Raw genomic sequence first — 17,395 nt, forward strand, 5'->3', positions numbered from 1 at the left:
CATTGCAAAATGATTCCATACCGATTATTTGCATTGTAAGACGATATGATACGATACAAAGCCAAACGATACGATATTATGCTGTTTGCATATCGATCTAGTAGATGGTTGACAATTTGATTTTTCCATGCAGTTACTGTATTGTTACACCCCTGGTGCTTACGTGCATAGAAGAGATTTCAACACTTGAGTGCGAAATCAACTCTGTCAGCCTAGGTCCAGCACAGAGCACACACCTGCAGACAGCTCACATTCCTGGCCTGGCAAACAAACACAAGCAGAAAGTGAATCCTTTTCACTTACAAATCCCCAGAGGTATGCACAGCATGTGTGGCAGATCATTTCTGGACGCTTAAACACAATTTTTTGTGTGAGCCTTCCACCGCTATGTAAGGTGGTGCATTTACCGACAATGGGCCGCCTTCTCTGCCTTCGCAGGAAGAAAAAGATACACAAAGATGCATCCAGAACATGCTCAAAACAACCACAGAGAAACACAGCGTTTACATTTTGAGTTTGATGTTTTTGTTTGAGTTGTAGGATAACAGCCATTATCTGTGTCTGTGAAGAGGCACTTATGCTACGCTACAGTACAGATCCATTTCATAGGGACCCTGGTTGTCCCTGGTTCGATTCCCGGCCAGGATAGCAATGTCGATGTGTGTCCCTGAGCAAGACTCTTAACCCCTAATTGCTCACGCGCTCCTTGTGGGCTGCGAAGCAGCTGGGTTGGGCTGCAAATACTGAATTTCCCTCCCGGGAGGAGTAGGTAACTATTATTATTATTATTAAAGAAAACCCAGAGGCTGTGGTGGGTCTGCCATTGCAACAGCATGGCAGCAATGACTGGACCAAGCCAGAGAGCAGCCTAACAGGAGTAAAGTGAAAAGTGGAGCTTTTAGAGCTTCTCCAAATCCTCTCCAGTAGTGTTGTTTCAACAGAGTGACAAGCCAACTACAACTTAAAAACACCCCACGGCATTGTGGTCCGTGAGCCGGTTTCCTATTGTGTCTGTGTCAGAGCTGTGTGTTTGTGAGTGTGTGCCAGAGGGGCAGGGCACCATGTGTCTTTACTCTAAATGACATAATTGTTCTGCCTCGTTCACTAAGCCTGACTGGAATGGATTTTCAACATTTTCTACACAAAAAGATTTGTCGACTGTTGGCAAATGGATCTCTGGTTTTAAGTGTGGTCTTACAGTACATACCTCTTATATACATTCAATAGGATAATGCCACTTTTTGAAAGGATTACATTTGATTGAAACTATGCCTTTATTATTTTGGTTTAGACATCTGTAAATCACAATTACCGTATTTTCCGGACTATAAGGCGCACTTAAAAGCCTTTAATTTTCTCAAAAAACTACAGTGCGCCTTATAGTCCAGTGCGCCTTATATATGGATCATTCATTGCCATTGACATTCCCTTTAGCACAGCTCCATCTGTTGGATGCATAACGCAACGGTAGCGTCCATTATGTGCGCCTTATAGTCAGGTGCGCCTTATATATGAAAACAGTTTGAAAATAGACCATTCATTGACAGTGCGCCTTATAGTCAGGTGCGCCTTATAGTCCAGAAAATACTGTATTTCATCTGAGCTGGGATTAAAGCATGATTATGCTTCGGTTGTATAGTTATCATGATGTAACCCATAATATTTTTGCGATACATTCAATAGTTGCTCCACTTAACAGTATTTACAATTGATAATCGAAAATATTCTCCCCATTGACTTAGATTTCACAGTGAAATAGATCTCAATGGCACTCTTTTAGTGGTTGTGTTTGTGTGCTAAAAGGTCAATGGGAAAAAGATTTTCTTTTTTATTAAAAGCAAATTTGGAGTTAAATCATGGCACAAGTGTAATTTCAAGCTTTTTTATTGTTAGTTATTGCGTATGGGTACATAAGAGTAAAATGATTTTGTTCTGGTTCTTCAGCTATTGTAGCTGGCAGCAATAATAACCAGTAAGACTCCCTAATCAAATAGGGCAAAAATTTGTTCCTGATCCATGTTGATGACATGAGTGTAGACATGCTGTGTAGTGATATTCGTGATTTTAGGGCAAAAACTGTAGGAGCAGTGTCCAAAAATGTGTTTTAAAAATCGGCCTGAAGGTGGCGCTAGAATAGGGCCATGTGAGAAATGAGGGGTGGGGTCTCCGCGTTGCCTTGGCGGACGAATAGGTACCGGCCCCGGCTCTCCCGGACGCTCCTAGCCCGAGTTACGGCATTTTATGTGCGCTGCAGTGGCAGGGGGTCCTCCACTGGGGGCGCCACCACTTTTGCATCCGTTCTGGAGCACCAGGAGTCGGTGGTCCCCGGGAATTCCCCGTGAGCAGCCCCGTTGGGGTGGTCATTTGGTCATTTTTGCACATTTGGTCATTTTTTACATCTGGGGGTCCCCCAGGGACTGGGGCTCCGGGGGTCCTTGGAGGTTGTAGTTTGGCAGGCAAGGAGTGTGTGTGTAAAATCTGGCATGGATCGGGTCAACGGGTGCGGAGATATAAGCAGGGAAAAAGTGTGACGTGTGACGTGTGAGCACATTTGGTCATTTTTTACATCTGGGGGTCCCCCAGGGACCTGGGGGTCCCTGGGGGCAACGGTTGTGGAGATATGAGCAGGGCAAAAGTGTGACTGACTGACTGACTGACTGACTGACGCACAGACAGCCCGTGGAGGTTTTGGTAGTAAATGCGACCTACGGTCGCAATGATTTAAAGCTGCAAGCAGCGATGAATGAGACCTCATTCAATATCTTGTTGATTTTATTTGCGCAAAGAAGAATTCCTTGCATTTCACAATTTTCCTTGCATTGGGTCCAGTGCTCTGGCACTAATTATAAACACATTTTATACCAGTAAGACTCCCTAATCGGGAGATATTTTATACAACAAGCGGAAAAGGAATAATCAAAGAATAACATCACTATTTAGACATTTTGTCCTAGCACTTATTTGTGGTTTACCTAATTTAACACTTTGTACTTTGTTGACCAGAGTTTATACTAGGCCCCCTCTTTTTTTCCCCCTCTACACCAATACTATTTGCTGAAAATGGCAGATCTATGAGCTAGTATAGAAAGAGACTGCAACAGAGCAGAAAGCCTGCAACACTCACAAATTACATAAAGTCTTTTCGGTGCACGGCTCAATAAGAACATGAGACAGAATAAGTCACTAGCACAACAACGTATGCGTTTTGAAACGCGTACGTTGTTCTCTGTCCAGAGAGGTAAATAAACCATGTGAAAAGGATTTTCTTGTGTGCTGGCGACTTCTTCTTTGTCTCAGATCTATGATCTTACAATGTGTCACAACGTGAATCAGGCCATGTGAGCGCTTGTAGATCTGCTATATTTGCTGAATGTTTGCCCCAGAATAGATAGATAAAAGGTTCACCCAAAAATTACTTTTTTCAATCAATTACTCATCCTATGGTGACTTGAATGGATATCTTTTTGTTTTTGTTGCATTCCTGAGCCAATCATTTGATGACCAGCAGTGATTCCCTATGGAGACACAAAGATCCTGCTTTGTTCCCTATGGAGACAAAGACTCAAATTATCGGTTTAGGAATGTGACCAAAACAAAAAATATCCATGAATTCAAGTTGTAATCGATAGGAAAACATTTTCTTTAGTGTGAATTATCCATCTAAGGTGCCATTACTGTCCCTAGAGATTACACAGCATTTTAGTTAATTGTTAATGGTTATCATAGTATATGATAACCACAATAAATGTCCCTTTTTGTCTTTTTCAGTCTTTCTCTGTGTTCTATAATTCACATGATGCATTTTATGAGCAAGCACCGGCCTGGCACAATCATAGGGCTTATAGAAGCCATTATATCAATCTGATGTCTTCGGAAGTCATGATTGCCATTTTGACATAAACACAGCCACCAAGTAGCCCCTGTTCGCTCCGTTCCGCGATTTGTTTTGTCTCTCCGCATCACAGTCTGGAAAGCCTCCTATCTCCAAGGGGAGGTGGGACATAGAAGCGGGATTCACACATCTGTGGCTTCCGATTGGTCTTTGGTGATGTCTGTCAAACACACCAGTGTGCTGAGTGTGTTTATGATGACGTTGCTACGATAACCCTACTCTGATTCGTTGGAACGACGACTCTACTTCACAACTTGCTTCCTGAAATACGAGTCAACTGAATCATTTCCAGACTGTGATGCGCAGAGACAAAACAAATCGCGGAACGGAGCGAACAGGCTGGCACCCAGGCTAGCCACCAAGGGTAACAGCTAAACACCAGGAGTTAGTTTTGTGGTTTATCACATTCTTGGATCGTATCTAGTGATTGTGAAACCATTGGAGTAAACATTTCAGCATACCTTTGGTGGCATTGGAGACAGTTTCATGACTGCTTATGGAACTTTAGCCTTTCAACAAAGATGACAGTTTGTTTCCTTTATATTCCTTTAATTTAACTCTAGTCTAAAACTCTTGTAAATATGCAACTCATTCATTTTTTACACTTTCAGAGTTATATTGCACTCCAGATTACAGTGCACATGTAAGTTATGCTATTTTAGGACATACTTATAGTAGTAGTTTACTTGTAGTTTGTTTCGGTACTTCAGCTGAAGGCCTATTGGTTGATGTTAAGAAGAATAAAGTTGCCAGTATAGAAATATTCCATTCTGTATTTCTAATTATATGATCACAACAAGATAGAACAAGATATTAAATATTTAATATTCATTTTATCAGATCCCTACCCCCACCCCCTCCTATATAAACACATTGAACTTTCAAACTCGATTTTAACTATGTTAGACTCCTGTTTCTGGTGAATGATATTGCCCTGACAACTGGTCTACCATGCACAGCGCACATTCTGTGTTCACAGAGGTGTCATGCTTTGACCTCCTCAAACGCCAACTCCAAGCGCCCTCCCGCTCCCTCAGGTCTGGCCATGCCAACCTCCTGGACATCCCCAAAACAAGCAAACACACCTGGGGTGACAGGGCTTTCTCAGATATAGCAACATCCCTAATCCCTATGGTATGGAACCCACTCCCACCTCACGTCAAAGCCGCCCCCACCTTTGCCGTGTTCAAAGACCACCTTTTCAGACTTGCTTTCCCTGCCTCAAACCAAATCTCCCTTTTTTCTACCCTTTAGTCTTAGCTTAATGTTTTTAGCCCTTTAAACTTTTTCTTTCCTAATGAAGTCGTTTATTTTGATTTGTTTTGTAAAGCATAGATACCTATTTCCTCCCGTGAGGGAAGTTCTGTATTTTCATCCCAACCCAGCTGATTCGTTGCCCACAGCGCGTGAGCAATTAGGGGTTAAGATTCTTGCTTAGGGACACACATCGACATTGCTACCTTGGCCTGGAATCGAACCTGGGACAACCAGGGGCTCTGGTTCCCCAAGCAGGCTCCCTAACCATTCAGCTATGCCGCCCCTGAACTGAAAGCAACTTTGAATACTATGAAAAGTGCTATATAAGGCCCCTTTTAGATGAAAACAGGCTTCACTGTAAACTGCTAAGAGCCGTTTAGTTTTCATTTTTTATGTGGTCTTTAGATTAAAACGCAATTTGTCCCTAAACGCGGTAATTTGCATGCCAGGTCGCTAGGTGGCGCATGTCTCCATGACCGCACTGCCCAAGTTCCGTTCTACTTCCTAGCAGCCAGCAAAGAAGTCCTCCTCAGTCAGTCAACACAACACACTGCCGTCACACAGCACAGGCAGACTGGCTGGCTGGCTAACTATAAATGATTAAAAAGTTTGTTCCAGACGGTCGGAACAGACACATGTACCATACACATCCCGGGACTATATTTATTCCTTATGATACGATACAGAAAAAGGCGTTCACTTCACGTTTCGTTTCAACACAGAGGACTGGAGTCAATGCCTTTACTGCAGCTTATGGAGAGGGGATGATGATGATTACACGCGTCGGCTATTTTTGCAGTTGTCTGCTATTTTCACAACTTGTGAGCTTGTAGGTCGGCTATTTTCACAACGCACCGCGACGCGTTGTGAGCTTGTAGGTCGGCTATTTTCACAACGCACCGCGACGCGTTGTGAGCTTGTAGGTCGGCTATTTTCACAACGCACCGCGACGCGTTGTGAGCTTGTAGGTCGGCTATTTTCACAACGCACCGTGACACGCTGTGAGCTTGTAGATCGGCTATTTTCACAACGCACCGCGGCGCGTTGTTGTGAGCTTGTAGATCGGCTATTTTCAAATAGCTACGGTATAAATTTGGGCTAATGTTAGCAAATGTACTTAATAGTTACTTTACAGTTTACACCACTGGGACAGCCCTAGGACGTCACACATCTTATCATTTTCAGTGGTTTGCTGCGTTTACGGTATTTAGATGAAAGCGGGAGATACAAAGCGTTTGTACCTTTTCCACTTTCACAGGGGGGTTCACTTTGTTACGGTTTCACCCCCCGGAGACGCCATTTTCGTCTAAATGACCCCCCACAAACGACTATAAATCATTACGTTTATAGTGAAGCCTGTTTTCGTCTAATAGGGGCCTAAGTATTATATATTATGAGCATTGAACCAAATACCTTATTTTGTCCTCTATAATCAACATAATCATTCTTTACAAATGGAGATATTACGTATACATACAGTATATGTAGATCTGAATATATCTGGAAAAATTCCTGCTCTTTATTATTATTTATATTATATATATTATTTATATTGCAGAAAAACAGCAACATCACGTTTTTCCAATGGCGTTCATTCCTCCAGTAAAGCGTTTAGCCCTCCAGTAGCGTTCAGCCTGTGTAATTGTTTGACTTAACGCATGGAGAAGGGAGTGAGATGGACAAAGCCTCTCATACTTCATCCCCTGCCTCGCTGCTTGCTAAGGAAGCCCGAACATTTCCTCGAGTCTGCGTCATTGTGTAGAAAGTTGTTGAATTTGGCAAGAACGTCTGGCACTGCCTTGTGAGTTGCTTGAAAAATGAAATGTTTTAGGTTTAGCACTCTCGCTCTTAACCTATTCGTCCTTACTATTCCCCCCTAGCCAGCCCACCATTGAAAGAAATGGAACAAAGTGTGTAGTGCTGCATTGTTTGGTGTTTGAATCCAGGGTTTGTGTATAAGAATGAATGTTTAGTCATGTTTCTACGCTCATGCAGTAAGAGGGGTTGATCAAACGTTGTTGTGACTAATTAGGCGTATGGAGCTCACATCCAGGCAGGGTCAGGAAATACCAGGCGACTGTGCGTGTGTGTGTGAGAAAAGAACCTCTGTTAGTCTGTGTTGGGGCGTGTGTCTGACTAGTGGCTACCATACAGTCCTGTCCTCTAAACACTTCACACAGCACTATTTTGCCAACATTCAGCGTTGCACAACCCAAGTGTGAGTATGATACATGAATATTATTATATCATTTTTCTGGTTACTTAAATATTGTTTTAGCACCAGCTGGGGCTTCAAGCTAGACCTGTCTTATGATTTTCTTGAACTTGGACGGGAAGTTCTCCTGCATCCTAGGTAGGGAATGATGGTAATTTCAACTGTGCCATTTTGGGAAGTTTTCAACTTTTCATTGGGGAAAAGTATACCTTTTGTTAGACACTATTGCATTATACTATGTGATTGGGTGATGTTAACATTTCTAAGTAACAAGTGCCCATTTACTGCACACGTATGCACTCTATACAGTATGTACTCGTACAGGATGTGTATATACATTGTAGGTGAAGTATGTACAAAATAAACAGTGATGTTTCTAGGCGTCATGTAGCTAGTCATCAGGGAAACCTGCTGGACAGTATATGGTATATGGAAACAGTAGTTCCCTTCCTGTTAGGAATGTGCGCTCATAAAGCTCTATCACTGGTATAATGTGCCAGTGAGTGGAGGCTAGAAAAAAACGGATGTGGAATTTCACGGATTAGTGATTTAACCACTTGAAACCTAGCATCCCTTTTCTAGGAGGGAATGCTCCCCAGAAATGGCAGAGCTACAAGTTTGCGACGCATAACAACGCATTGTGAGGTTGTAAATAAGCTTGGTTATTTTCGTTGAAGAGCCTTTATTTGGAGTGTGTGGGGGGGAGAGCGGACCAAGTACAGCTCCGAGCCTCCGACCCTGGTAAACTATTATTAGTTTACTAAGTATAGATGGTTTAAGTCAGGGGTCTTCAACAGGGGGTCTGGGACCCCTAGGGAGTCCCCAGAGTAACTACAGGGGGTCCTCCAAATCTTTGAGTGATAGAAACTTTTTTTCTCCTTTTTAATATTAAAGGAGTAGTTCACCCCCAAAATGACTTTTTTTCTAATGATTACTCATGCCATGGAGAGTAGATTTTTAGTTTTTTGCCACATTCCTAAAACAAAAAATTGATTCGAGTAAATTTACCCCATTGATTCCGGATGGGGACCCGTTTCGAAACGGGTCCCCATCCGGAACGAATGGGGGTAAATTTATTGTTATCACATTTTTGTCTTAGGAATGTGACAAAAAACAAAAAAATATTATTGAACTCTACTCTCCATGGCGTGACTAATCAATAGAAAAAAAGTCATTTTGGGAGTGAACTACTCCTTTAACCACTTGAACCCTAGCGTCTATATTCTGCCAAAAATAGCAGATCTACAAGCTCACAATGCCTCGAGCTGCGAGGCTTTGTGAGCTTGTAGATCAGCTATGTTTGGCAAAGATCTTTGATGTAGAGGGGGAAAAGAGCAGATTAGTGCAGAGTGAAAAGTCAGGTTTATTAATTATTGATGGTTCAAGTGGTTAAATATCTGAAAACACAAATTGACATGAATCCAAAAAACAATGATGATTGTGCTGTCAAACAATGAAACTATATGGAATCTATGAACAGGTTGCTGTCCCTGCTTCATCTCTCTCTCAACTAAGGGATCCTTGGCCTGAAAATGTTGAAGACCCCTGGTTTAAGTGGTTAAAACCAGGAAATGGTTGTGCCTTGGAGGTGCTGTTGACGACTTCACATGCAACTAGGAAACTATGCAGCCTTTTTAGTGCAGTACTTTGTTCTGTCTCCAAGCACACAATGGATCCTTAAAGGGCTTTTGTTATCACTAAATATAAACTTTTACACACAGCCCTGCAAACATGGGCCCAGTGCTGATGGTGTAATTTTCCTCTGTCCTGAATATAACTTCATTGGTCAACACAAACATTCCAACATGAACAGGAATGCCTGCATTCAAAGTAGCTAATATTAGAGCCCAACCGATGCCAGATTCTTGGGGCCCATCCAGATTTTGCTAGACCAGTGGTTCCCAAACTTTTCAGGTCCAGACCCAAACAGATCTACAAGACACAACGCCGCGTTGTGAGCTTGTAGACCGGCCATTTTCACTACTTCTTAAACGTTCGTTTTCTAATTTATGGAATTTCTTCTATTCTTCTTTTATTTATTAATTAATATTACTTTGAAAAAAAAAATTCTTCTTTTATTCATTAAAATTTTAGCTTTTTGGGGGAATGTCTTTTGAAAATGTTTTGACAAAATGTAGAAAACAAAAACTTATGGGACCACAGATGTTTTGACCAATTTCTAATTGATTTGGAAAACTTAGATTTGATTAAAGTTTCTATTTGAGAAAAAACGAATAAAAACATATACAGGTACACTTGGTTTACTTCTCATGCTGTGTCCAGGCAGTGCATGTTTTCATTGTTGGGCCTCAAGACAGTGGTAATGACCGGGACACCACTTCCTGTCTGTGAAAGACTTTTGATTGGCCCTAGTAAAAAAAAGAAAAAGAAAAGCAGAAAAGCTTTCATTTCCTTGGCTCCTTTTTTTTAAGTATTAAGTAAAGCTCAAATCCAAACAGTTGATTCAGTAATTAGACTAAAATATTTCTGTATCGCTGTTAAGGATGAAACTGCAAAGATGTTTTTTAAGCCCAGCTCGAAAATCTATTTAGAGTTGTTTACAGATTGCCAAATGTTTCATTGGGTAATTAAAACTGCTCACAGTTGGCCAATTTCCCCTCCACTTCAGGACCAATAAAAGGCGATTGGACTGTTTTCCAGCTCCAAACTCCTTATCTAGGATGTTGGATGGAAATAAGTATCTTAATATTATATCAATATCAAATGTTTTCCAACTGAACATATATATTATGATCAGTTGATATTCCATTCACTAGTTGTGTTAAAGGAGTAGTTCACCCCCAAAATGACTTTTTTTTCCCTATTGATTAGTCACACCATGGAAACTTGAATTCAATAATATTTGTTTGTATTTGTCGCATTCCTAAGACAAAAAGAAAATATTATAGTAAATTTACCCCCATTGATTCTGGATGGGGACCCAAATGTGTGGGCCTGGATGGGGACCCAAATACAAGGCCCTGGATGGGGACCCAAATGCGTTTGGGTCAAAATCAATGGGGGTAAATTTACTTGACCCTTGACCCCAAAAAAAAAGTCATTTTGGGGGTGAACTACTCCTTTAACGCTTAGAAATTAGACGGAGATCTACGAAAAAAAAGGGGGCGTTTGGTTGCTGTTTTAGTCAAAAGGAAACTTGGTGAACGGAGTGCTGCCTCATAACACTGTAGTACTGTGTAATCCCTGTCACACTGACAATGTAACAGCTGTTGGTGATCATAACAACTCCTGCAGCCCTCGTCAGTGTGACTATCGGTTCCCTGTCGCTAGAACGTGCCTCCCCCCCCCCCCCCCCACACACACACACACGCACACACTTCAGTTGTCCCTCAGTGATGAGGTCACAGCTCAGCTGTTCAGGGCCCCCGTGCCCCCCCCCAGTACCAAAGAGCACCCTGTCACTTCTATGACATGGCTGGTGTAGCCCCCCCAGTACCAAAGAGCACCCTGTCACTTCTATGACATGGCTGGTGTGCTCGCAGTGGCTCGTGCCAAGGGAGTCCTCAGCCCCGGACAGTACAAGAGTGCGTCTGTGTCAGAGTACAGGGAATATTTACACCAGAAAACACAGGATGTGCCCTTTCAGGTCAGTACAAGTCACAGTGGAGCACGCCATTGACAGTGGACGCTTTGTGTTGAACGCTTAAGACAAAGTTCACACTGTTCAAGATACTTTATTTTAGAGTTAAGTGATTTTGACGTTTACTTTCGATCGATGTTGGCTAAAGTTTGCTGGTACATATCATTCTAGGAGGTGTATACATGGATATTCAAAATTAATTCACTTGGAAGAACCACAACATCAACCTATTGTTTCTTTTTCAATAAGTAAATCTGTGTTTAAAGGTTTGACCTCTGATGCTAGAAGTAGCTAAGCAAGCTACATATCCCAAGAACATAGGCTTTATTGTCATGGCCACAGCTACCTGACACTGAATAACAGGACTCCTGTTTGGGCAGGGAAGAGCCTGGCTGAAAGCTGCACACGATTGGAGGAAGCAACGGCCAATGGCGTGCCTGACTTGTGCTTGGCTAAGTTTACACCAATAGTGGAATTTTTCCCCTTATGGAGTGAGGATTGAGAAAGAGTGAAGAGAGAGAGAGAGAGAGAGAGAACAGCTCTGTAGTCTGTTCCTTTTTTATATCCTGTCCTGCCAGCGCGTACACAGTAAGAGAGCGAGGAGCGTGTGCTAGGGTCGGGAGCCTGCTATTTGACTGAGGTAAGTGAAGTTTGAACAACAAGGCAGTGAGGTTTTCGCAGCAGGATTAGCATTGTAATTCCCTCCTATGTTTTGACTGAATGGAAAGGATTGACGGAAGAGGCTGTCGGAGCAGTGTGCCCTGGGAAGTGAGAGCAGCAGGGCTGTTTATTTCAAGCCCCTGTTTACTTTAGTCAGTGAGAGTTCCAGGCATACCAAGAACAAGGCGCTGTATTTGGCCAACACAGTGTGAATGTATAGTCTGCTAATGGCCTGGATAGTTGGGAAAGCAGGCCTCTCTCCTCTGATTTGGGGGGGTGGGGGGCATTTTTCAACCAGACGTGTGGAATTTGGACTTCGATATAAGCAGCTTTGATTGACATCCAAGAACATTGTTTACTCAATAATTAAATCTAGATTGCTATGTTTTCTTTTTTTTTTTTTTCTTCTTTGTGGAAAGAGTTATCATGCAAAAGTGTTTATGTAAGTGTTTGAGGGTAGAACAGCTAGTTTTGTTTTTTAGAAAAGGTATCTTTTAATTCAGTAAACGGGATGAATTTTGGACTTTATTGACTTGGTGTGTTGACCTTTTATCTCTCTGTACTTTCTGACTCTGCTATATCCATGTTCTGTAAACAAGAGATTATGCAGGTTGGCAACAGGTCTGTCTGTCACAATACATACACAGTCAATGGTCACAAGCCTCATTCATGTTTACTTTGTATTAATAATACCATGCAAGACTACGGGGAAAAAACATAATCATCTACAGTATTTACTTCAAACAGACATTCAAATTAATATAGTTTACTTGTTTTGTTATCAAGAGATGTAAATGTCCCTCTGCAAACAGGTTGTTTACTTCCCAAGTACTTTTTTCAGGGAGTTGCTGTCCCATTGGGCTCTTGCATAGTTTCAGGCTGACTTTAGCCAGCCGTCTCCAAAATGATTACCACTCATGTTTTTCTAGCAGAAACATGTGAAACACTTGAGTCGTGTTTAGGCTTGCAGCTGCAAATGAGGGCAATTGTCTGCGGCTAAGGAAACACTTAATGTTTGGTTTACCTTCCAAGATTTTGTTTTTAATGCAAAAGAAGACATTTGTCCAGCTGTCCTTTTTGTTTTGTTAAATGAAATCTTACTCTTATCACAAGACAAGGATCAAAACTCTACTCTGACAATTTTCAGTTTTACAAAAGAACTATTGAGGTAACTGAATGTTGGAACTAACTGAACGTTGTTCTCTCTTTTGTCTTCTTTCCTACACAGAGAGAGGACAGAGGTGTCCAGGCACAGAGGATGAAAAGGATTCGGTGGCCCCCTACTACGTTGAAACCCCCTACGGTTATCAGCTAGACCTGGATTTCCTGAAGTATGTGGATGACATTGAGAGGGGCAACACCATCAAAAAGCTGAGCATCCAGAGGAGGCCCAAAGCGGCCAAAGCGCTGACCGTGCCAAGGGGCAGCACCAGCGGGGGCAGTGTTCAGGCTGAATGGACCTCCACAGACTCCTTGTCCTCCTCCAACAGCGACGACACAAAGCAGTCCCCGGTCTTCTTCACCTCCAGGCCCCCCCAGGCCGCTACGCCCCTCACCCCCGCGCTGACCCCCACCCTGAGCAGGGCGGCCGTGGCCTATGACAGCCCACTTCAACTGTCCTGCTTGAGCAGCTCGGAGCCCAAGCAGCTGCTGCCGCCCCCCTCCCCCAGGTTTGCCACTCGCCACAACACCCAGGTGGAGAAGACACTGATGGAGACGCGGCGGCGTCTCGAGCAGGAGCGCCTGCTCATGCAACCCCACAGCGAGCCCCCTCCTCCCCGCCGGCGTCTGGCCAGCTTCGGGGGCCTGGGCTCCAACAGCTCCTTGTCCTCCTACTCTGGCTCTGTGGGTCTGAGTCAGATTTCCCCCAGCACTGTTCAGCCACTGCCCATCAACGGCCACCTCCACAATGGGGAATACAGCACTTACTACCCGCCTTCCATGGGCAGCTCCATTCGCCATAGTCCCATGAGCTCTGGCATGACAACCCCGGTGACCAATGTCAGCCCTATGCACCTGCAGCAGATCCGTGAGCAGATGGTGGTGGCTCTCAAGAGGCTTAAAGAGCTAGAGGAGCAGGCGAAGAGCATTCCCATCTTACAGGTCAAGATTGCAGTTCTGCAGGAAGAGAAAAGGCAACTGACTGCTCAGTCCAAGGGCCAGGGACCTCCTGGAGGCTTCCGCAAACGCTCATACAGTGTGGGCAGCGCTGCCCAGATGGAGAGCCCAGGTCCGATCCAAAAGGAAACAGAACTGCACATTGTGGAGCCTGAAGCCCAGGAGCAGAACGCCCAGCGGCTGGAGGAGTTCAGGCGCCTAGCCGCTGAGGTCCAAGCTCTTGAGAAAAAGACCCAAGACGCCAATGCAGCTGAAATTCAGCAAATCCAGCCTGCCCATGCACAGAACCAAGCTCACCAGCAAAACGTTGGCATCGGCGCAGACGAAAATATGAACAGCCTCACTGTCACCGAGAGGAAGTTGCCCACAGAGCCTCGCTTCCGTGACACTGGGGTGTCAACGGAGCGACAGGAGACACGCAACTCCGGGGTGGGTGTAACTGAGGCGATGCTGGGCATGACCAGTGAAGCTGAGAAGGAGATTGAGCTCCAGCAGCAGACCATAGACGCGCTGAAGGAGAATGTCTACCGCCTGGAGGTCCAGCTGAAAGAAACCACCCACCAGATGGAGATGGGCAAGCTGAAGCTGGAGCTCCAAGCGGCCGGCGGATCCAACAAGAAAAAGGTAGACAAGGGCTGCATGGCCCGGCCTGAGATGTATAGCACTTCTGTAGAGGCCAGAATCCAGACCAACACCCAGGGAGTGGGCAATCACCTGGAGTTCAGCCATGCTAGCACGGCTAAGACTCTTCTGACCCAAACCGTAGGGGTGACTTGTCAACCCAGTGTGTGCAGCATTGCCATAGGCCCTGAGGTGCCCATGGAGCGATGGGTGGTGCATGAGAGAGTGCAGGTGCACGACCAGTGTGTAGGGAGACGAGTGGAGATGTGCCACCAGAGAGTAGGCGTGGACCTGCTGAACGTCTGTGATGTCGGAGTTAACACAGAGGAGTCGGTGGACAGCTTGGCCCTCTGTAAACCCATGGCCGAGCTGATCAAGGAGTCCAGATCGGTCGGTTGTGGGGAATGTTCTGTGGACGTAGTCGTCAACCCTGTCAAAGAGCTGGTGTCTCAAGGAACCAACCCGGATGTTGTTACCAAAATGGACTCAAGCATCATGGTCACCCCTGAGACGGCATCTCAACAAACTAATACTGAGACAGAAGCTGTGAGTAAGGCCACCAACACAAAAATTGCCATCCTGGCTGATGCATTCACTAACACTGTTTCGGTCACTTGCGACAAGCACACCAGCACGGTAGTCAACGAGACCAGAACCATTGGCGCTGGGGACGGACTGGTCAAGGACGTTACAGACACATCAAATAAGCGTTCTATTGCCGTGGGAACCACCACAGAGGTGGAGTCGTCCCTGGGCAAATCCTCCTCTACCAAAACCAAAGACTGTGGGGTGGGACAGGTGAGCATTCACGAGAACTTCTTGATTGGCCTGAAAACCAGGAACATAGCTTGCGGCCCGTCCCAACTGACGGAATCGACCAAAAGCAGCGGGGAAGAGCCAGCGGTGGTGAGCGTTCAGGCTGTGCCGACAAAGGCGCCGACCGACGGGGGTGCGGGACTGGACCACTACATCGAGAGGGTGCAGAAGCTGCTGCAGGAGCAGCAAATGCTGCTGGCCGAGAACTACAGTGAGCTCGCCGACGCCTTTGGTCAGCCCCACTCCCAGTTTGGCTCCATCAACAGCGAGCTGGTCAACACCCTCTCGTCCATCAACTCTGTCATGAAGTACGCAAGTGCCGAGGAGCTTCGCAGCGTTGACATCCTGAAGCTGCAGCCAGACGCCGTCGCTTCCAGCAAAGGTCAGGCTTTGAATGCTTCCAGTATGTGTTTGTGTTTATGCTAGGAGTTGATGACTGAATGCATAATATGTTGGCATCACTTCTCTGCATCGCTGTTTTGCAAAATACTTAACATTGTTTCCTAGCGATGAATTGTCAAGAGACATGTTGGGTTAGGTTAGACAACATAACGTGCGCGCGCGCACACACACACACACACACACACACACACACACACACACACACACACACACACACACACACACACACACACACACACACACACACACACACACACACACACAGCTGGCGCAGCCAGACTGAAAGATATCTAACCAAAATGTCTGTCAACCATTAATCTGCTGCCTTGGGGGGACATTGAAGAGAAAGTGAAGATTTACTGAAACAATTAGATTTCACAAGATTGACTCGCTTTAGACCCTGATGTATCTCTCTCTTTCTTATGGAACATTTTATTACCACCGCTCGGCTCTCTCACTGTTTCACTAGGATTGAGCATTTATTGAGGTTTTTTTTTTTGCTACATTTTTCTGCCTTGATAATTCAATGCATTGAGCAATTCATTAAAAAGGTGATTCATAATAGTAATATTTACTGATGAATTTGTTAAACATAGATTTTTAAATGGTCTTCAGCACACAGTTTGACAAAGTATTTGTCTTGTTATCTATATTCCCCACTGCACTATTCGTTGAGGAACAAACTCAAGTTGAATTGTCATCATCCCTCACTGACCTGTCCACAAAGAGATACAACAATGTGGCAATGAGGCAATGCAAACAACATGGCCGATATAATAACGTGGCTGAGGACCAAAGGTCTATTTTTAATCTGTGTAGGCCGGTCTGTGCCATGCTGCAGAGGAGATAGTGGGTGGATGGGGAGGACGGGGGTTCACACACTGTCTGCATGTGTAAAGTGACGCCTGATGCGATCGGACAGGCCAAAGTTATCTCTGACCCCGAAAAATGCGGCGGGGGCTTTGGACCTGTACCAACAATGAGCTCATTTCTTTCAGGAGCCAGTGGCATGGGACCTATTGGCCACTTGTTGTTTTTGCCCCCGTCCCCCTGTGTCCACCCCTCCCATCCTCTGGCTAGCGCCTCACTGTTGATGCTGATTCATGGCTCCCTCCTAGTTACATAACCGCATGGGACGTCCTGGTTGCCATACGAACAGAGAGGGGGTCATTGTCTGTCTTCCAGTGCAAGCTTGTTTTTGGTCCGATACTGGCCTCTCTTGGAAGACTAATGGACTAATCATCTACACAGTTATTATAATAATAATCAACTATAATTAGTATAATATGACAAAAAAGAAGAAAAATGTTGTTTGTAAGTCAAAGGCAAAGTTAATAAATGTTATCACAGGAAAGTAAAAGCAAGCCTGAGGCCCATTCCAGGGTCATTCTGTGGCTTAATTTGCACCTACCTACGGAGGGGAACAGGCAAACAAATTATAAATTACAATTTAAAGAAGAAAATGTTTTAAATAGAAGTTAATGTCAAAAACTACAAACAACTGTAGAGCAGAAATACTAGTGCTAGGGTTTTTTTTTAAACTAGATCTAAAGTCGACCGATAGCCATGACATGATCCTGTTTCTTGGTTGTGGTTGGTGAACCTTTGCTGTGTACAGTGATTTGCAAAAACCGAGGACAAAGGGGAATATCTGCATGGATAATGTTCTCCAGGTCTGACCTTGAAGCAAAACAGCTGAGTTTCTAAATCCAGATGACAGGAACATTCTTTCAGCCCACTCAACTTTCAACATCAATCATTCCAGCATTTTCTTCTGTTTTGCTAGCCATAGATTCTACCTTAGCCAGTTCGA

The 17,395-nt window shown here is 44.4% G+C and overlaps 1 protein-coding gene across 2 annotated transcripts in view; it reads left to right on the forward strand.

Annotated features, from left to right (window-relative positions):
- Positions 1–17,395, forward strand: part of kank1a (KN motif and ankyrin repeat domains 1a) — a 45,043-nt gene that overhangs the window by 10,560 nt on the left and 17,088 nt on the right. For both annotated transcript variants that reach the window (XM_080738095.1, XM_080738096.1), the window contains exon 3: positions 12,854–15,562. In XM_080738095.1, coding sequence (XP_080594221.1) covers positions 12,854–15,562 — 2,709 coding nt within the window. The remainder of the gene's footprint in view (positions 1–12,853; positions 15,563–17,395) is intronic.

This window comes from Nannobrachium achirus, assembly GCF_963921795.1.
Source record: "Nannobrachium achirus genome assembly, chromosome: 12".
NCBI lineage: Eukaryota > Metazoa > Chordata > Actinopteri > Myctophiformes > Myctophidae > Nannobrachium > Nannobrachium achirus.